Source organism: Lutjanus erythropterus, chromosome 5, assembly GCF_056507025.1.
Source record: "Lutjanus erythropterus isolate fLutEry1 chromosome 5, fLutEry1.hap2, whole genome shotgun sequence".
NCBI classification, from domain to species: domain Eukaryota; kingdom Metazoa; phylum Chordata; class Actinopteri; order Lutjaniformes; family Lutjanidae; genus Lutjanus; species Lutjanus erythropterus.
In genome coordinates this window covers 22,888,228-22,909,666 of record NC_139321.1, presented here as the reverse complement: position 1 = coordinate 22,909,666, position 21,439 = coordinate 22,888,228, and the positions used below count along the sequence as shown (strand labels likewise).

General features: G+C 39.1%; 2 protein-coding genes across 3 annotated transcripts; one reads left to right on the top strand and one right to left on the bottom strand.

Moving 5' to 3' along the window:
• Nucleotides 1–1,478: 1,478 nt before the first annotated feature.
• Nucleotides 1,479–14,333, bottom strand: LOC146326884 (protein phosphatase Slingshot homolog 3). Its single transcript, XM_084719251.1, has 17 exons — nt 14,195–14,333; nt 12,384–12,546; nt 11,054–11,091; nt 10,763–10,949; nt 7,610–7,725; nt 7,421–7,489; nt 6,564–6,629; nt 5,394–5,576; nt 4,825–4,918; nt 4,553–4,681; nt 4,265–4,311; nt 3,963–4,109; nt 3,336–3,536; nt 2,938–3,167; nt 2,755–2,867; nt 2,531–2,620; nt 1,479–1,981 (listed from the first exon to the last, which is right to left on the bottom strand). Exons 2-17 carry the CDS (start codon nt 12,429–12,431, stop codon nt 1,844–1,846), a joined length of 1,896 nt encoding a protein of 631 aa, XP_084575377.1. The 5' UTR covers nt 12,432–12,546; nt 14,195–14,333; the 3' UTR covers nt 1,479–1,843.
• On the top strand, nt 14,301–21,320 carry grhpra (glyoxylate reductase/hydroxypyruvate reductase a). Of its 2 annotated transcripts, none has more exons than XM_084719250.1 (9): nt 14,301–14,438; nt 16,620–16,750; nt 18,406–18,478; nt 18,574–18,690; nt 18,823–18,911; nt 19,033–19,134; nt 19,289–19,424; nt 19,878–20,008; nt 20,809–21,320. In XM_084719250.1, the coding sequence occupies exons 2-9, from the start codon at nt 16,708–16,710 to the stop codon at nt 20,928–20,930; spliced, it is 813 nt and encodes a 270-aa protein (XP_084575376.1). In that variant the 5' UTR covers nt 14,301–14,438; nt 16,620–16,707; the 3' UTR covers nt 20,931–21,320. The 2 variants fall into 2 exon arrangements, with proteins under 2 accessions (XP_084575376.1, XP_084575375.1); XM_084719249.1 differs by lacking the exon at nt 14,301–14,438 and adding an exon at nt 16,034–16,294.
• The last annotated feature ends 119 nt before the right edge of the window (nt 21,321–21,439 follow it).

The following is a 21,439-nucleotide window of genomic DNA, read 5'->3' as shown; positions in this document are numbered from 1 at the left end:
GGTGCAGACAGTAGAGAGCGTAACATAGAGATGTGGACACAATTTTAAAAAATCATTTTAATCATAACACAGAGTGACATTGGCTCAGGCAGTGGGAACAGTGTGTGTTGTGGGATTATAAAGTGCATGTTTTCCCTCATGGTGAGCATGCAGGTTAAATGGAGTGAGCTTTAGCTTGGGTTCACTGGCTAAAAAGTAACACCAGCATGAAATATTCCACATCAGCATCTAGTGATCAGAAATCTGAAAACCTTAAATTGAATAATTTACCTCAATTCATTAAATGTCAATATAAATACATGAGAAAACCCTGAACAGTTTGTTCTCACATGTTTGTATAAAATACGTAACATGCACCCAGGTCATCAGCAATTATGTGTAGATACATATATATACTGTATACATATGCATTATGCATACATGCAAAACCATGGGAAGTCACATTTATACTGCAGTCAAACCAAGTAAGACAGTACAAGATAACATAAAGATAACAGCCACCACTTCATTGTAAAAACATGAAAAACACCAGTCAGAGTCGTAGTTCATTCTCAGGTTGAAGGCACTCACACAGCTCTGGTGTTAAAACATTAGAGATGGGTGACATGATAAAGATTTAAATATATTCAATGGCACATTGGAATACATTGTTTGGCAAACAGGCTTGTGCCATAAAACTGGCCCCAACTCAGATACAGTGAAATCCTCCCATCAGTGGACGACGGTGCGTCTTCTGATGAGAGACAATATGAAACACATTTAAAACTCTTCCTTGGACTGGCAGCATACAGCCTCATATTTACAGAGGAAAGTAAAGGAAAACAGTAATTGCATAGATATAATCTCTAGAGTGGAGATGGGCTGAGCTGAAGGAGAGAAGATGGAACATGGGAGATCGCTACATGGAAGGAGAGACCGGCACATCTGTATGTGGTAAGATATGTTGGAAAAACACTGAGGAAAAAAACAAAACAAAAACAAAACAACTCTAATAATACAACAATGTGATATAATATTATGGAAGCCCATTTCTTCTGATGTGTTGGAAAAAAGGATCCTTAGAATGGTAAACTTAATCAAAACAATGACTAAAAATAAAAATAAACAATTAGCATCTCAATATAGTATCTACATAATTCTTTTAATGTTTCCCATTTTTTTGAGATACTAACTCATTATTTTGAGTTTCTCATTATTTTAAGAGATAATTTTATTAATCCCGAAGAAAATTCTTGCGCCGGCCTGCTCCAGAATTACAGTAACATAAGAACAATAACAGAGCATCACATATAAAGTTTGAGATATCAACTCAATATTCTGAGATGCTGACTCGCAATTTTGAGAAAGCATCTTAAAATAATTAGAACCTAAGTCATAATTTTGATATCAGTAAGTCATTATTTAATTGTTGAATTGAATTGAAATTAATTTTGAGATTCTAACCTGCAGATATTAACTCACTGAGCTTCATATTTCGAGATAGAGTCTTCAAGTCTTGATAAAGTTTGAGAAATGGGCTTCCATTAATAATGATAATCACTTCATCCGTCAGATATCCTGGCTTTCACTGGCATTGCAATACTGATCTGTTTATCAAGAGTGAATCATCACTTATAATAATTGCAAAATATACAATAAAAGACCTGAAATATGTCATTTAAAACTTCCATCATGTAAGTAATCTGAAATATAAAGCCAGAGCGCGTCTGTGTATAAAAACCTTGGCATGTGACCGGAGCACATTTTCCTTCAGGTGTTTTCTCCTTCAGGACTTCAGAATCTCCTACATCTACAGGTCCGTCTTCTTCCTGTAACTCCCTGCTCTTCCATGTCTTTCGTCTCTTTAGGTTTTGCTTTGACCTGCATCCGGAAGGCTTCGTGGTTCAGGTGACACATCCACACATGCCCTCTGATGAGTCAGACTCCGTCGCATGTGGCTTCGTCTCCGCGGCCCTGGAGACCTCCTCGGACTGCCAGGAAGCTTTGAAAACAACACAGTAGGAGAGTATGGATAAGTACCTCATATAACCCCACTTGTAATCACATTTTGCACTAAAGATATTTAATACTAATATCGGTCAAACAGCGCATGGACACCAGGCCATCATGCACCTCACTAATCCAAACTATCCCTTTAAAGTCAGGGAAAAGAAGCTAAAAAAGATACTATACTTATGTTTCCTGTATCTTACATTTCCTGACATTATCAATAAAAAACAGTCTCTCTTTTAACCAAAGGACACCTCATTGTATTTTTTAAAAATGCAAAAGAACTTCAAATATTACAATTAAAGTGAGACTGTACTGTTGCACTGTAAGTACCAACTAAACTGAAATGCTTGATTGAATGCAAGCAGAATTATTATTCAAAAGAAACAGCAAACAGACAGGAAGTGAAATTAGTTACTTAAATATTTAATCTAAGACTTCTTTCCAGAGTTCAACATTAGGCTCCTATTTTCTCTATTTGTACATCAGACATTTGTCTGTGAAACAGCTAAAATACAAAGACAAGAAGAGCTTCATTTACCTGTCCTTTATCGTCATCATCTAGTTCACTAATGGACTGCATGAGGGAGAACAGGTTCATCCTGCCACTGCGATTAACACTTGGACTGACCTTGAGTTGAGAGACAGAGACAAAAAAAAAATAGCGAGAGAGTGAGAACTCCACCAAAACCAAGAGACACATGAAGATAAATGGCTTCAGATGCAGTGTATGTGATTGAATTTGTGTTTAGGTAGTCTGCTCACTCTGTCTGGTTCATTTACTGTGATAATAGGATTGACTTCTGGTGGTCCCAGCTGTGCGGGTCCCTGGTTGGTATCAGACTTCGGGGTGGGCTCTTCGAAAACCTGAGTGTGTTTGGGAAGATTAAAGGATTTAAGATTCCAAATTCCAAAATTTTAATAACATATCATTGATGTGATTGATTACCTCTGCATCTTCTACTGAATTATCTTTTTCATCATGACTCTCCTCTTCTTCTTCTTCATCAAGTCCCTCATCTTCATCGTCTTCCTCGTCGCCCTCATCATCCTCATCGTCCTCGTCATCCTCTTCCTCCTCCTCTGGCTTTCCTTCCTCCCCCGTTTCCTCCTTGCGCACTGACTTTTGTCTTTGGTCTCTAGATTTTCGCCTCCAGAGTGCGCTGTGACGCTGCTGGCTGCAATGATGAGGAAACATACAGCACAGTCTTCACACGAGCCCACAAATCAACCGTCACAGACAACGCTTTTGTCACACTGGACATCACAACCGGTTGTCAGAGAGCTTCGATCTGGTTTCAGGGTTTATAGTATTAGGCCTAACACCACCTAATATCACGCCTGACCTTGCATTGAGGATGCCGTTGTAAGTCTGCAGCTGCTTCATGAAGCCCTCGTTGGGCTTGACGATGGACCGGCGATCCCTAACATACGTCAACGCCACATCCAGTGGCCAGCGCTGCTGCTTCATGGCGTAGGCAATCACCGTGGAGCCAGAGCGGGAAACACCCATCTTACAGTGCACCAACACCGCCTGTCCACTCTGCCTGCGATACACAGAGATCAAGAGAAGCTCACTCAGTGGTTTAGGAAGGATAATACATTTATAGTTCTTTCCTGTTCTATTCTTTTCTAGAACTGTTCTGTTCTGTTTTACAACTGTGTAATTCTATTCTATCACCAAATTGTTTTCACATGTCACTATTATCACTTTTCTGTAATGCCCACTATCTTGCATGACTATTTTCCATTCTGTTGTATTTTGTTCTGTTCCGTTCTGTTCTAGAATTGTCGGTCTAGAACTGTTACAACTATTCTATTCTGTTCTAGAACTTTTCAGCTCTTTTCCAGAACTGTTTTAGTGTGTTCTAGAACTTTTCAGTTCTGTCACAGAAATGACCTGTTCTGTTCTAGAACTGTTCTAGTTGTTTCTAGATTTTAAGTTCTGGTATGTTTAGGGGTTTCAGGAGTACCTTGCAGTGTTGATGAAGTTGTATGTGTCTGTCCAGTGAGACAGCAGGTCAGTGGACTCCACATCGTACACTCGGATGTTCATGTAAGTGAAGGATTCTGGGAAAAAGTTGTCAATCTCCCTTGTCATATTGAGAATATAGCCCACACTGAAAAAGCAAACAGACTGAAATTTAGAGCCACAGCAGTGACTGAGCACACCACAACACAGAACTGAGTGTTACCCGTGTCATGAGACAATGAGAAATAGAGATGGACAACAATACACAGAGCTGTAGAAAGTGTTGCAGGTAAAAACACTGACTTGTTTTTCTGCAGCTCCTCAAAGTTTGCTGCATTCCACTCAGAGCCCTGAAACCAGATAACAAAAGAGAGATTCAGTCCAGGGCACACAGATGTCAAAAAAGGAAAGGGCCTTCAGAGTCGCCTTCCCTATCGCTGTAAACACACATCTCCCACAAAGGGGAAGTTACAGTCACATGACAACGTCCTGGTGAAAGCACACTTCCGGCAGTTTATTGACTTGAGCACAAGAAATACTTCTCAGCACGGTGGTAAAATGAAGCACCTTTAAAGCAGAGCAATTACTCACCAGGTAAAGGTAGTCAAATATTTTGGAGGGTTTGTCCATCTGAGCCATGGTGACCAGGATCTCATTGTCAATGTACTCCTTAAAGGGTCTCATGTCGAAGCCGATCCTGGTCTCCAGAGCAGAGTGCACCTACAATAGAAAAGGAAAGATCCAAGTATGTAGACATAAACACATTGTCTTTCTTTGACCTTTTCTTTTCCTCGGTCATGCTCAAGCAGTTCTCTGACTTAATTCAAGACAACTTCCTCTTTTTATCTGCCTCTATGTCTTACCATTTTAGATGTGAGATTGTCCAGGTCTTCAGTCCTCATGATGTCTCTCAGGTGCTCTCTGATCAGAGCCTCTTTGGAAAGTCTATCTGCCGTGCTTCAGCACAAGAAAAAGTTTAACTTAGATAGAAGCGGACACGTGTGTACTAGCAATAAGAAAGTGAGGCAACTTTCATTTTTCCTCCATATGGCAATGGTCAAATACGAAACTTAAAAGGTCCAGTGTGTAAGATTTAAGGAGATTTCTTGGTAGAATATGACAGAAATGGAATATAATAATTATAAGTAGGCTTTCATTAGTGTGTAATCACCTGAAACCAAGAAACACTGTGTTTTTGTTATTTTAGAATGAGCTCTTTATATCTACAGTAGGCACACAGGTCCTTTTCTATCTCTTTGCCATGTTTCTACAGTAGCCCAGAACAGACAAACCAAACACAGGCTCTGCAAAGGGCCTTTCACAATTTAAGCCTTTACACCGCTGTAGTTTTTCTCACACGCTTTGAAGTGGAAGCCTAAATCCTCCACACTGGTCCTTTAACTTCAGTTTTCAGTTCCGGTACTTCGCTTACCCCTGTCCATCGCTGTCCCTGCGGACCGACTCCAGATCGTTCATGGCCTCCCACTCGTTTAGACAGAAGCGGTCTGACTCAATGTGCTGGTGGTAGTGCTGGGCCCACTCCAGGCCATTGCCTGGAATCACTGCTGCCTTGACAGCCCGCTCGCAGCAGCCGTGCAACGCCTGCAGCACTGACCTTACAGCAAAAGGGAGGGGAGGACAGAAAATTATGTATATTAGAGGATATTATAAATGTCAGAAAGAGACTACAAAGCCATGTAAATGTTAATAGGATACACCTAAGGATGTGATGGAGTGGGTGTCAAACAATGGGCCATGTAATGTAATGTTTTACAGTTTTTCTCATTCACTTTGGCTAACTTATTAAATTACTTTCCCCCCAAAAAAACAGTAAGTTAAAATCTCTGAACAATTAAGATTGTTGCTCACAGCAGATTTGAATCATTTATTCATTATTTATTCTCATTTATTCAAGCACATTGCACACATTTTGGCAAGTGTTCAAACAAGTAAAGACAATTGTCAAAAAAAACTGCACAATAACAACTTGCTCAACAATAAATTTTGTTTACAGTACATATAACACATTACAAAAATAATTTACTGTATACATACAAATATGCATATCCTTTTTCTGTGTACAACAGTATTGTACAGTAGAGCTGCAATGATAAGCCTAGTTGATTAATTGATTAGTTGATCAAAAGAAAATTAGTTTACAACTATTTTGATAATCGTTTCAGTCATTTTCAAGCTAAAATGTCAAATACTCGCTGGTTCCATCTTCCTGAATATTAAGATCTGCTGCTTTTCTTTGCCATTTATGGTGGTAAATAAAGACGTACAGTAAGCAGTCAGTGTGAACAAAAAAGTAGAACAAAACAGAGATTTGTGTCCAAGAAACATTTTCAGGGTTGACTGAAAAAGCATCTAAATATTTTGACCAGGACGGCTTACTTTTCATTTTGGTGACATTGGCCAATTTACTGACACAATAACCAAGCATGGATGAAATGATTTGGGTGGGAGTTGTGACATACCATGAAACAGCTGTGACAATTACATTTACAGTTTAGATTAAGTTAGTACTGTTTAAAAAATAAGCCAGAGTGATTGAGAAAAGCTGTGATATTAACACTTCAGTGTCAGCGCTTTGACTCACCACATGGTCTGCATGGAAACAGGCTTAAAAATTCTGGTCTCTTCTGCTGAAGTCACACTAAAACCACTGTGGAAAAAAAGAAAGAAATATGACCTAAAATAATTAAGTCAGAGGAAGATAAAGAGAAGACAGAGAGAAATGATAAAGTAATACTGATAAGACATATTATTGCACAGACAGAGACACATTATTCAGTTATTCAGTGAGAATTAGTGGTGGCTCTTGAGAGGAAAGTGGAAAATGAAACTGTGAGGACTGAGAGAGAGGAATTAGCACAATCGGAGGTGTGATCCAGCCTAATGAGGGTGAACATGCTGGTGTGACATGGCAGCCGATCAAAGCGTCATGTACGACACTCGCCACATCACGTCACATTAATTAAAATGACAGCAGAGTCACTACACACTTTTAGTCTGTTCTTAGAGGTGTTAAGTCTCAGTTTCATGGTGCCTGTCTCTACATCCTCTTCTGAGGGGTTGGCACGTTTTAAAACAAATTTGTGGGACATTTTTGGGTTCTGGAAGCCAAACAATGCCACTGATGAGTATATTCACCAGAGCTATCAGCAATTCAACCTTTTTCATAGTGACGCAGAAAGAAGTGAACCATACTTTGCTTTCATTTCACTGCAAAAACACATGCTCTCTGTGCTTATGTAAGGGTCTGACTGAGTGATAGGAACAGTTGTAATTGATGGAGACCGATTCAGCTCCATAAATAGAGATATTACTCATTCACATTATCTCTGGCCAGAATCCCAGACATCAAGCTGCGCAGTCTGTGCTGTGCAGCCTCACAAACCTCTTGCTGGTGCTTTTACAATTCAATCCTCTCTGTTTTTTTTAAATGTTTCTCACCCATCTCCATCCAGATACACCTGTGTGTCACTCCACACTGGCAGAACCAGGCCGATGGTGCACTGGTCACTGCAAACAAACAACAAGGACAGAGACAAAAGACAAGGAAACCAGAAATTGTTCACTGAATGGAAATCTTATCTTGCGCTTTCTTGTGACACAGTACACCAGCATCTTGGTTACACACACCTGTCTGAGTCGGGGAAATCCATGCCGAGCAGGATGCTCTCTTGTTTGTTGCTGAGGGTGGAGACGATGATCAGATACCTGACTCTGACCGTGCTGACGGACTCCAACTGCACCGCCTGCACGACAGAGCGCAGAAGACAAGAGCAGCAGGGAGACAAGAGGATGTGAGAGACAGAAATGAGAAGAGCAAGTGCAGAGAGGTTGAGTAAAATCAATGTGCTTTACATGAAACATGCTGCAGTTTCCTCTGAAGTCTGAAGTTGCCCATTAGACCAAATAAACCCATCTGACTGCACACAGTGCAAAATATTTTTCTTGGCCTTCCTGGAAAAGTGAAATCAGGGAAGTCGATGTTGTGTTCACAGAGAAACACAGTTACTGGCTTCAGTCCACTCAAAGGACTGTCTGCATTATTTTTAGATGTTTGAGCCCATTAACTCCACAGTACCATGTTCTACAGAAAGCATTTGTTTAAATTGATGATTTATTTTTCTGCCATCCACAAAGCCTGTGGTTTCATGACATTTCTGGGTAATCTATCACACTCAGTTATTAGCCCATTTTGTTCCTTTGACAAAGTTCTACAACTGGTAACTGACATGGTGATACAGCTGAAAGTAAAGTGGTGTGTTTAGATACTTAGGCTCAATTGATCCTGATGTGCCAACGCTGCAAAGCTGTGGATGGGTGAACTAGACTGAGCTGACGCAAGAGGGGTTGATAAGTTAATGAACTAATAGGACAAGAAACTCCACATATAATGTTTCACATTTCTCACACATCACTACGTTGACTTAGCTGACACGGTGGCCTAAGAGGTGTTATGTTTGTTAAGATTTACGTTACAAACATTAGGCTATTAGGTTAGTCATGTAATGTCAGTCCCCTTGACTCCCAATCTCCATATAAAATCTAAAAGAAATACTTAAAGCAAACAAACAAATATTATGCATTAAAAATAAAATTAGGACTAACTATTAAGTTAAATTCATTATTTCCAATGACTTAAAATCACTGCTTTATTTGATATCCCTGCTGCCCTGCCATTTTGCCTTCAAAAATGACAAGACCAACAGACCTTGCCCCTAAAATGATGAAATTCAAGGCCTGCTGACTACTGGACAATAAATTATTTAATGTAAGATTCTCATGATGTCTGCCTTGTTATCTGCCATCAGTCTATTTGCAAATAAGATGACCTTCGCCAATGGCAGTGGCCGATGTGACCGTCTCAGAGGAAGATCAGGAACATGTTTGTGTGTTTGTAAGACTTGCTTCAGAGACATTATACAATTTTCAGACATTAAATCTCATCACCTATTTCAAAAAAACAAACATGACAAAGAGTACAATGATTATCTCAAAGTGATAAAAAAAAAGGAGAGCCCTGCTATTGTTATTTTGCCAACGTCGACCTCCCTGAAATCACTGCTGTGGCCACAAACAATCATGAGCTACTGACTCATGACATTTCTGCCCTCTGCTCTGCCTGAAAAATTCTTTTCATTGAATAGGTAATTGTACAACAGGCTGCAAACACCTTTGAAGCAGTTATTTAAAAAAAAAAAAATCTTTTTCATATGATTTCTCTGTATTACCATGCAAGAATAACATAACTGACACAGAAAAACAAACATAGGTTCAGTGTGATGGATTACCCGTATCAAGAATGTTTTCATATTTTAGAGCTGAAATGAATCTGGCAGCTGCCTGCAAAACTTACTGGTCAACGTCAAAATCAGTGGAATGCTTTGGAAAGCTTCAATAATACATTGTTTTGAAGGTGGGCTGAAACATGCAATGCTACCAGACTTTGATTTCCTGCAGTCATCCTGTTTTCATTAGAAACTTACAAAATATGACTGTCTACCGCATATGTCCCAGTCACACCACACTGTCCAATTATTTATATAATAATCACAATCAAAATTCAGTTAAACTGTTTGTGTACAAGATGTTTTTCATTCTACCCTGATGCATCGAATCAACCTTGCTCTTATTCACAGGTAAAAATAACATGTCAAAACCTCACGTGACTGTTTATTCTCTGACTGAACAGCAGGTTAATTCTAATACAGAAGTGATTAACTCCCACTGACACAAAATAAACATATCTAAACTGCTCTAAAATGTGGCTTACAGTCCAAGATTTTTTCCCTTGATGCCAAGAAACGGTCAGATTCCAGGATTTTTTTTTCGACTCAAATTTTCCCAAAATCTATGTGCCTCATTGCATGTACTTCATTGAAATAATCTTTATTGAGGGCAACTTGACACCAGATTGCCGTGGCACTAAAATCTGAGATTGGTGACCTGCTGGGACTAAATGAATGTCATTGATAGTAGAAATAGTGATGCACACATGTGTTTGGTGAAAAAGAGAGAGCACCCAAATTAAAAAAAAAAAAGTATTAAATAGTTCAATAATGTCCTCTCCTTAAAACTCACCCTCAGGCTGCCAAGTGAGGTCTTTCCTGCCCTGGTTACTAAATCAAACATGGTCACACTTAACTCTTTGTCACTTCAGGTGGACCTCTGTGTAACTATATGACATTCCAGACTCAGATTGAGATAATTTTCCATAGTGATGTAATGTGAGGCCCTGAGTTGAGTAGAATTCTTTGCTTAATGCAGTTCACTCATGAGTGTGACAGAAAAACACTATTTGTCTGTTGCCCATACTCCACTTCCAAAAACATTGATGTGAAAAAAAAGTGACATTTCACACAGAGTGAGTCATATGCATGCCTGCTATAATGATATTAACAAAGAAACTGGATCAGGCACACCATTGCAAATACCTTATCCATTTACTAAGGTCAGTATCTGCACCAATACCAATCCTGCATGAAATCAGTACATTGATGTTATAATCTTTACCTAAGATACAATTAAACATGTTGATGGAACAAGTTTACATAGCTAACCAGGGGTCTCATCTATTTAAAATAAGGTTCTTAGATTTATGCATGCATCCCAAACTTCAATATGCTGCCCTGATACAGCCAGCAGGAAAATCACTTAGGTCAGGTCCAGACTTTCCTTAGAGATAAGATCATTTCCACGTAAAACTAAAGTTTTATAAATAACTACTTATACCTGGTAAGTTTTACTGATCTGATTTACAACATGCATGTAATCCCTAGGTCTCACCAGCTTGATGGTATCTTCTGGTCTGAGCTGTTCAACCATGGCATGAAGCTGTCTGCGTCGTGTGTCTGACGCTCTGTCGCCTTCCTTTACAGGAGAAACTGGAGTTGGAGAAGTCTCTTCCTGAATGTCTTCCCTCTCGCCATCTTCCAGCAGAAGAACGGCACCCTTCACGAGGGCAAAACTCTCCCTACGCGTCGACAGAGATCAGTTAGTGTGATGCTGCTGCAATCTACCATCAGAGAATCATTTTGTGAGGACTGTAATTAAAAGACACCGCTGGTGCAGATCTACCTTTTCTGAAGTCTCCCTCTTCTTTGGTGGGTTTCATCCTTAAAGAAAAAGAAAAAAAATCATAAGCCTCACCAAGAAGACTGGAAAATAAAGACATTTGTATTTGTGTGTACCCTGCATTTTGTTTTTGTTTTGTTTCTGATGATTTTTAATTTTTTGAATCACAGGGTGTAGGAAGGACTGTACCATTTCTATTACCCAGACTGTCTGACTCCCAAAAAAACTTTGCATGTTTCTAAGGCACCCAATGGTGGAAGCACTGAGGGCAGTGTATGTGATGTTTTTCCTGTTGAAAAGTATGGACCCAAGTGGCTGGAAAACATGTTCAGTGACTTCTCCAGTGAAATGTGGTGCAACATAGATAAGGTGCAGTGGAAGACTGACGTGAGGAGACAGACACAGAGTGATATGCAAGCACAGGGAAGAGAGCACTACGGGGAATCCAATAAAAACAAATATATTGACAGTGAAATTATAAAAGGAAAGAGAAATACAATGCAAGAGGGGGGAGGGAGAAAGAAACAAGAGAGAAGTAGCAGTAGTAACAAGGGTTTACAGAGAAAGAAACTTGAGACAGTAACATTACCTGTTACGCAACTGACAAGTCCAGACAGAGTCAAAAAAAAAAAAAAAAAAAGTAATTAAAGAGGAGAAGTGGGCAGGAGCCAGGAGAGGAACGATGGGGGTTTGAAGAAGAAGAAAAAAAAGGAGAGAACACAAGTTAAGATAGCAGAGTGATTAGATTCTCTAACAAAATATGCATAAAATGAGATTCGGACCCACAGTCAGGTCATTTATGGTTTAGCTGCAATGACAAAGACCAGATAAAAGCCAGGTCTTGGATGTTAAGTTAAATGATCCTCATGACAGAGTGACAGAATGAGAGGAGAAGAGATAATGTTAAAGACAGCTGATGATACAATGTTTATATGATTACAATGTATGCAGTAAACAACCAAAGTGATAGTGAGATTCTCAAATCACTCTGGAAGGAATGTGAGCTAAATCAGTTTGATGACCCTATCTGTATATCTGTGGATTTCTGAGGCATGTTTGCCCTGCAAGTCTATCATTGCAATCACATCCCTAGCAACAACTGAAAAACCAAACAGCTTTATTATCATACAGGCAAATGTAGCGATGATATCCACAATCAGGGATGACTGCTTGTCATGCAGAACTCAGAGAGTCAGGCATGAACAGCTCTTATAGTCCTAAATCACTCTTTGTAAAACAAAAGGTAAACAATTTCATAACTGTGGATATGATGCCACATGTCCAACTTGTTTGTGCACAGCAAGGCAAGAGAGGGATGAGTATCTGAACTCACAGAAACCGTGGAGATGGATGGGATCCTGTGCAGGGTCAACAGAGCCATTGCACAGTGCAGGTATGTCTCCACTAAACCTGCTTTTGCTGGCAAGCTCAGACAGGCTCTGCAAGTATCTCAGCCAAAAGTGTGCTGTGGGCAGGGCCAATACTGGTATTTGTTTCTGAAATGACAGAGATAATTGGGTTTGAAAACATCCACTGAATAATTTTTACAGGAGTGATTGCTTAAAAAAAACTGAGGATGCCAGTCATCTGGTTTAGGTACGTCTATGACAGAGAGAACAGTTTTTACAATAGTTTAACAGACATCAAATCCAGTAGAGGTAGGGTGGAGCAATATGAGGATATATGCGGTGGGGTAGACCATCAGAGGTTTTGTCATATCTCTGGTTATATTAGGCTCCACTAAGGTTGCAGTGCTGCATTCCATGTACATTTGCAAATCTATGGTATTGCCATCTACCATATTAGTTTTATTTAGAAAAAAAAAAATCAATTTTATATCAGGCTTCATGTTGGTCAGGACATAATATTTTGGGAAATTACAATAAAGCATTTGCTCAAACAAAAAATAATTTTCATTCCGTTAAGAGTCATTGTAATGGATAATAATAATAATAATAATAATAATAATAATAATAATAATATTGTTATTCCATATATATCTTGAAGCTGTGGTATTTTCTGAGACAGGTATCGTCTCTTACCATTGCAACCCAACCAATGACATTACTGGATTTGCAGGTTCAATGCGCTTAAGTGCTAGGGCTGCAACTAACAATTATTTTGAATATCAATTAATGTGCAGATTGTCTTAACAATTAATCGATTAATTGTCTAGTTTATAAAATGTTCAAAAAATTGACATTTTCAAGTTGGTTTGTTTGGCCATTCACATCATAAATGACAAAGAAAAGCAGCAAATCATTGAATTTAATGAGATGAAACCGGACTTTTTTGCTTGAAAAATGACTATTAATTGATAATCAAAACAGTTTGCAACCAGTTTTTTTTTTCAATGGACTAATGAGTCAATTTACTAATTGTTGCAGTTCTATGAGGTGCTTAAATATTTTCGAAATCAGACATTTTAGGTGGGTATTTAATCTATAAAGCATTAGTGAATTGAATTTCAAGAAAATATCATATTTTTACAATGTATGCATTACCAAGGAATGAAATTACATATACTCTGATGATAAATGGTTGTATCTATACCTCCCATCAAAGCTAGATTTCCCATATACAGGAAGAAAAGTGCATTCCGTTAGTGCCACACAACATTAAACATATTTAACACATTAAAAGCAAACAGAAAAGACAGAAAGATAAAATGCTGATTATCGAGTTCCTCATTTTGCTTATTAGGCAGGGTGTAATAATTGTGTATACAGTACAGTCATATAAGAATGTGTCTCAAGCATAAAGTATATAGATAGGACATATCAGTAACCGCAGGTTGGTACTATAAGAGGACTGTCTGTACTAAAATCTGCCCTGAAGGGTTTCCTGAGTCTGTGCACTGCTGACCATCAATACGGCAAGAATACTGTGGGAACGCCTGCTTTATATGGCAGCAAATATGTGATACGGCTTCAGCTCGCTGCATGCGGTTAATAAACACACCGACTTGAAACACTACATTGTTAACAGGTGAGTAATCAGTCGAAGAGCTTTGATTCTGACTGACGAGCTGAAAACAGACCGCGGCTCGTTTTTGCAACAGATCACCAACGACAAGCTGTACAGCCCGAAGCTAACAGCTGATCGTAACGTTAGCCGCGTGAACATAAAAGACAGTTTTCTCACCTTTCCCAGACCGGGTCTCCGCTTTAATTTCCTGCTTAAATAGGCTACTCGTTTGTTCCTCGAGCAGTGGGGGCTCCTTATCCCGCCCTCTGGTGCTGTCGACGGGGTGAGGACTCCACCATGTACAGCTGCAGTTACAGTGGCGGATCGCGACCACAGCGGAGGGAGGAGAGGAGTTCACTACCAACTGAAGCAGCGCGAGGACAGGGAAATGCAGGAGACGCGATTACGTCATACGCAGGAGGTACGTTGACCCGCAGTGGCCATAAAAAGTAAAAGCACCAATACTACCTATACTTCTACTGACAGGTAAATATTGTACTTTTTAGGCTGTACTATTATAAGTTAATAGAAGACTTTAAGACTTTAACATGTGACATTAGGGAAGTACACATTAATACACCAATTGCATATTTTATCCCAGTAAATGTACATTTATTTTGGAACTTAATTATGTGTAACTAGTTACATGTGAGTAGTTACTACATTTGTGTGAAATGATGTCATGATTAGCGTATGAATGCTTAAGTTGTGACCAAAAATGTGCTTTGTGAGGTCACAGTGATCTTTTACCAGTAAAATCTAATCAGTTCTCCCACTGGAGATGGGCTTATTTTACCCTATAAGTACAAAGCTAAGGAAATACCCAATCTTACATAAAATGTTTTATGGCTAAATTTGCAGACATCGATGCTTCCTGTTCATTTTGTGGCCAAGACAGAAACGATTTCTCATCTCTTTTTGAAATATCCCAAAAAGTCTGGAGGGATTTGAAATCTCATCTTTTTGAACCTATTAACATTGTTAAGTCTTTTAATAAAGATAATAAAAGATATTGCTTGTTACTATGATAATCCAGATGACTACTCTTGAATATTTGACTAACTTCATTATTCTAAATGCCATTTTTTTTATTCACAGACAAAGTTTTTCAAAGCAAATTCCAAAGATTGCTCCTTTTCTTATGGAACTAAGCTCTTTGTTGAAATCATTTGCTTTAGTTGATAACAAAAAGAGTAATACGACTCACTTTAAATATATTTATGTACTTATTATGTATTTATATATATGTCTATATTATGTTCTATTTTTTGTGTTTTTGTTTTGTTTTGTTTTCCCTATTCATTTACTCTCTGTATATCATTTATATGTGCTATTTAGCCTTACCTGTACATTGTTTATTATTTACTTGTCAATTAAAAAAAAAATGTAATCAGTTCTCCCTCGAGTCCAAGTGGACATTTGTACCAATTTTGCTGAAACTCTCTCCATGCATTCCTGAGATATCGCCTTCACAAGACTGGGATGATCCAACCATAATATCTGTGGTCATAGCTATCACTGTGGTGGAGGCATAAAAAAGATATTTCAAGGTTAAAAAAACATTAGGCTGATAGGTCCAGTAATATGCAAGATTAGCTGCGGACAAGGTCCAATGCTGTTGTTGTTGTTTTCTTTAGAGACCTGTAGGGATTTAGTGTGCTTCTTCGTTTTTATTTTCCTTGCACAATCACTGGAAGCAAAATGAGAGGAGAAACGTAGAAGTTGAGATTCTTATGGAGATTCACAATTTTGCCCCCAGATAAACGAATAACAAGAGCTACTTAACAACACGACACTGATGATTAATTTACTTTAAAAATATTCATTGTTATTATTAATTTACAACTATCTTTTTTACAGCTGACAACTTGATCAACAAAATATTTTTTCTCTATAATTGTTTTTACAGTCAATTAAATCTTACATTTGAATTATGGTTTTAAAACGTTCATCAGTGACAAAACCAATGGGTCAGTCCAACTCACTCCACGCATGCGCAGTGAGCACTAAGTAATGAAGTACTTCCTGGTAGGTGTCGGCGGGTGAAAAGTGAAGTGTAGTTCCTCCACAGTGAGCGGCACAGACTTGAAGGTTAAAATCGTGCAAGTAGCAGTCTGAGCAGACTGTGTAGACGTCCGTCCTCACTTCTTGTCCAGTGTGGACTTCAGTATATTTGGACCTTTGCAGTGGGATGCAGACAGCCGGTAAACTCATGAAGGTTTTCTTGACGAGACGCATCCCGCAGGAGGGGATGAAGATCCTGTCAACAGCTGGAGTGTATGCTGTGTTTTAATGGTCAATTAGTTGTTATTATACATGATCAAGGCAGTATTTATTTACTAACTGCAGAGAGTGTGGCTGTCCTCGAGTGTACCCTGGCTGTCTTTGCCTTTCAGTTTGACTCTATATTCAGACAGTCATCAGTTTCGCTTGGATTCATGTTACACTCTTATGTAGTAAAGTTCAAGTCGAGTGTGGCAGACTGTCACCTCTCCGAGGGTCATACACAGCCACCTCCATCAGCCAGCCTAAATGAGTCCATGTGCCTGAATGACATGCCATCACACATGCACTGGTCCTTTTTCTGTCTCCATGGAAACAGGTGTGAGGTGTCTCTGTGGGACTCAGATGAACCTGTGCCGAGGGAAGAGCTTCTCAGAGGTGTGCAGGGAGCTCACGGTCTTCTGTGTATGCTGTCAGACAAGATCGATACTGAAGTTCTGGATGCTGCAGGTATTCATCATCTGTGTGCTGACCAGTCAATCTATCAATCAGTTATTCATATTTCAGCAGGATATGATCTATTTAGCATCACTACTGCTTCCTAGCGAGTTGTGGGTAACTTTATTTGTATAACATCCTGCAAAGAAGTTACAAAGTGTATTCCTGTTTACTGTAATAACAAAGAATAATGATAAATAACATCCAGAACATACAACTATGTAAAATAGTTTAACCCTTATGGTTGATCTCCAGGCTCTTTCTTAATTGATGGTATTTGTTGAAATTGTTTAAAATAAATGATAAAACTACAACCGCAATTCCAAAAAAGTTGGGAGATTGTGTAAAACATAAATTAAGACAGAAAGCAATGATTAGCAAAACAAAGACAAGATATTTAATGGTCAAACTGATTAGATGTATTGACTTTTTTCCAAATATACACTAATTTGAATTTGATGCCTGCAACACATTACAAACATTTTGTACAGGGGTATGTTAACCTCTGTACTCCATCACCTTTTGTTTTAAACAACACTCAGTAAGCATTTGGGAACTGGGGACACTAATTGTTGAAGTTTTGAAAGTGAAATTCTTTCCCATTCTTGCTTGATATATGACTTGAGGTTCTCACCAGTCTGGGGTCTCTGTTGTCGTATTTTGCGCTTCGTAATGCACCACACATTTTCAGTGGGAGACAGATCTGATTCCATGTAGGTCAGTCTAACATCTGAACTCTTTTACTACAAAGCCACAACTTGGCTTAGTGCAATAAACAGGGACATCTCCAAAAAAAGACGTCGTCTGGACAGCAGCACATGTTGCTCCAAAACCTGCATGTGCCTTTCAGCATCAGTGGGGTCTTTACAGATGTGACAGTTATAATGCCATGGGCACTAACAGACCTTCACAGATACTGGCTTTTGAAATTATCGCCAGTAACAATCTAGATGGTCCATCTCCTCTTTAACCTGGAGGACACAGTGTCTATAGTTTCTGAAAACAATCTGAAATGTGGACTCGCCAGCCCACAGTACACTTAGACTTTGCTTTAGTCCACCTCAGATGATTTGGGCCCGGAGAGGTCTGCAGCGTTTCTGGATGATGTTGATATATGGTTTTCTCTTAGCGTGGTAGAGCCTCAACTTGCATTTGTGGATGCAGCAACAAAGTGTGTTTACTGACAACAGTTTTCCAAAGTGTTCCCGAACCCATGAAGAATCTTTTATACCAGTGTTTCCTCAAGTTTTTCTTATGGGGACACACTTTAAAAATGCAACCCATTTCACAATAAGCCTTATCAATAAATCTTGGGAAGAGTAAATTTGTGCATAAATGAACATTCCTAACCATTATTACTGCATCGCTTTATATTATCTTGACGCATGTTACTGAAAAACAATAAACATGAAAACTTTTGACAGAGCTGAATACTGTCTTTGTAGACTAGTGTACTTTACAATGACATGAAACAGAGAAAAGCAACCTAAATCGCTTGAGATGATTAAAACAATTACATTTATTTAGCAAAATCATTGCTAAGTAATTTTAGATCAACTAATCGTTCCAACCGTTCATTGTTTCAGCTCTAATTAAAACATATTAAACAGCAGAAATAGTCTGTTGAACAAGTGTTTTTGTGTCTGTATTTGTGTCTTTATTTTCAGGGCCAAACCTGAAAGTGATCAGCACTCTGTCCGTGGGATTTGACCACTTGGCTATTGACGAAATAAAAAAACGGTAGGTTACATGTACAAATGTACAAAATCAACATTGGACTAGTAGCATGAATTGTCATGTCTCTTTTAAATTACCTTACTGTTTGTTTTCAATAGCGGTATACGTGTTGGATACACTCCAGATGTGCTGACAGACGCCACGGCAGAGCTGACTGTGGCTTTGCTGCTGGCCACCGCTCGCAGGTTACCAGAGGGAGTGGAGGAGGTCAAAAAGTTAGTCTCACCGAGTTACACATTTACACTAATCAGTGTCTAATTTGATTGCGACTCTGTGTCTGTAACTTTTTAACCAAGAGTACAAGTAATTGCCCTAACGTGGTCATACTGTTTTTCTTTTCCTCTCAGTGGCGGCTGGAGCTCGTGGAAGCCTCTCTGGCTGTGTGGTTATGGTCTATCCGGCAGCACAGTAGGAGTCATTGGACTGGGACGCATTGGTACATGAGATTTTCTGTTATTTTGGCACAGCACCTTCCTTATCATAAGAAGGTGTAATATCATGGAACTGGGTCCTGTAACCAGGTGTGTAGGTGAATAATTGGTTGTATTTGTGTTCAGGCATGGCCATTGCTCAGAGACTCATGCCTTTTGGAGTGAAGAGGCTGCTCTATTCTGGGAGAACAGCCAAGGCCTACGCTGCTGAGGTGAACGGAGAATTCGGTAAGAAAAAGAAAAACCAGAGGGAGAGGAGATAAGAAGTGGAAAGCCAATAATATGATAAAACTATCTAATACAAATAAAGAGTTTTGGTTAGTAGTTTTGCATAATTGTTCACCCGTTTCCTCTCTTCCCTTTCCTTCCTCTTCCTCTCCAGTTCCTATGGACACTCTTGTGTCTGAGAGCGACTTCATAGTTGTTTCCTGCTCCTTGACACCAGAAACTCAGGGGCTGTGTGACAAGGCCTTTTTCAGCAAGATGAAGAACACAGCAGTCTTCGTCAACTCAAGCAGGTAAACTTCCAAATCAGTGCAAACCTTAAGGGGATGTCCACATCCCTGGCCACTATTATTCTCTTGACTTGACCTCACACTGAATAAAATGATTTTGAACAACCACAAATTGCAATTCTTTGAGAAAAGTTTTTTCTACCAAGTCACAGTATGATTTTTTTTTTCTGTTGTGTTCCTCAAGGTCTTGGTTTGTTAGTGTGGTATTTTGGAGGCCATTTTTATCTGATCTTGAGTGTTGAAAAAGGTTAAATTGTGCACAAAATCTGTGTAATAAATGGTATCAACCCCAAAACTGCTGCAGCCACTTGTGAGACATGATAAAGCATGGGAATGGCCATCATATACTTCCATTATAACAGAAAATTATCACTCTGGGTGTAGCCAGCTGTGTATTTCTGACACCACCTGTGTTTGCTGTAAGGATGAAGATGAGGTGAATTATTGTTTTTTCAGAGGAGCTGTGGTGAACCAGGAGGATCTGTATGAGGCGTTGACCACTGGACAGATAGCTGCAGCCGGACTTGACGTCACAACGCCTGAGCCACTCCCAACAAACCACCCCCTTCTGACACTTAAAAACTGTGGTGAGCAGACAGGATATGCAATATGTTGACATGTTATTTGGGCACACGGGAGAAGTTAGCCTTCAGGACTTTCTGCCTGAAATCTTTCTGGCGTTTGTTGCTCACATGAAGCTTATTGTTATTCGTAGACTTAGTTGACTCATTATCTGCAGTTTTTTATATATTATCTTTGGTTTTGTGTTGCAGTTTTAGGCAACAAAAGTACTTGGTTAAGTTGGGAAGAGATCATGGTTTGGGTTACAAATTTTGTGCCTTTTCCTTAAGCAATAGTTAAACACTTTAACAGCCTATACTCTGTGAATAATTAATTAGATACAAAACAGATGCATTGTTTTTTTTTAACAATTCTAGCTGCACATTAGTTATGTGAAACATAATATAATAATAAAACAATAAGGCTCATGCTCAAAACAGCTGCTCTTATCTGCCCGTCCTCCAAACAAAACATTGTCAAATGGGGCACAATAAATGCCAGTTCTTGTCTAACAAGGCGGACCAAATCTAACTGTGAGAAAGCTTGTAAGCTCTGGAGAGGTGATGCACAAAACACATAATCATGTCAGTAAATACATTTTTAATTGTTAAATTCTTAACGCTGCTGAATGGTTTAATCATTAAACATTAACATCCCTAGTCTGAGTTAACACAGACCGTTAGCCATGTCTTAGAAAGGCCTTGTAGAAGAAAGATTTGTGAAGGCTAACTTCTCCCATGCGTGATTTCTTTTTGCTTCTTCTCCCACTCTTGCCCCCGTTTGAACTCTTTTAATGCCATTTTCTGTCCTCTCTTGTCTTGTGCAGTGGTGTTACCACACATCGGCAGTGCCACCTACTCCACGAGAGGCGTCATGGCGGCTTTGTCGGCTCGAAACCTGCTGGGAGGTGTACAGGGCAAAGACATGCCCAGTGAACTCAACTTCTAGTGCCTGAAACTGAGCAGCTGTGCCAATAGTCTTGTCTCCTCTGATGCTGCACGAATAACAGATAACAGTACTGTACTAGTCTAGTCATGGTCTCCAGTGCGAGATCAAAGTTTAAGGTTAAGAAGAGTCATAAGAATACTAATGTAGTTCAGACGTGCTCAGATATATTTTTATATCATGTCAGTGTTAACTTGATAGTTTCATTTGATCCTCTCACTAATGAATTTCACTTTTAGTATACAATGTGCATTTTTGTGGAAGGAAATGTTCAGTGCAAGGTTTTGATATTTCAGACATGCATCCAAGTTCTCGAAAAAGATGCTGATGAAGAAACGAACAGCACTCCTTAACCTTAGTTCAGATTAGGTCTGATATGGTAAAATCTCCTTTTTACATTTGCATCAAAATATTTCCTTCAAAATAGAATCAGTGGTTGTTCATCTCTCATTTTAAACGTAATGCTTGCCATTAAGACTACCGTTACACTTCTTGGTTTGCACTTTATTCTG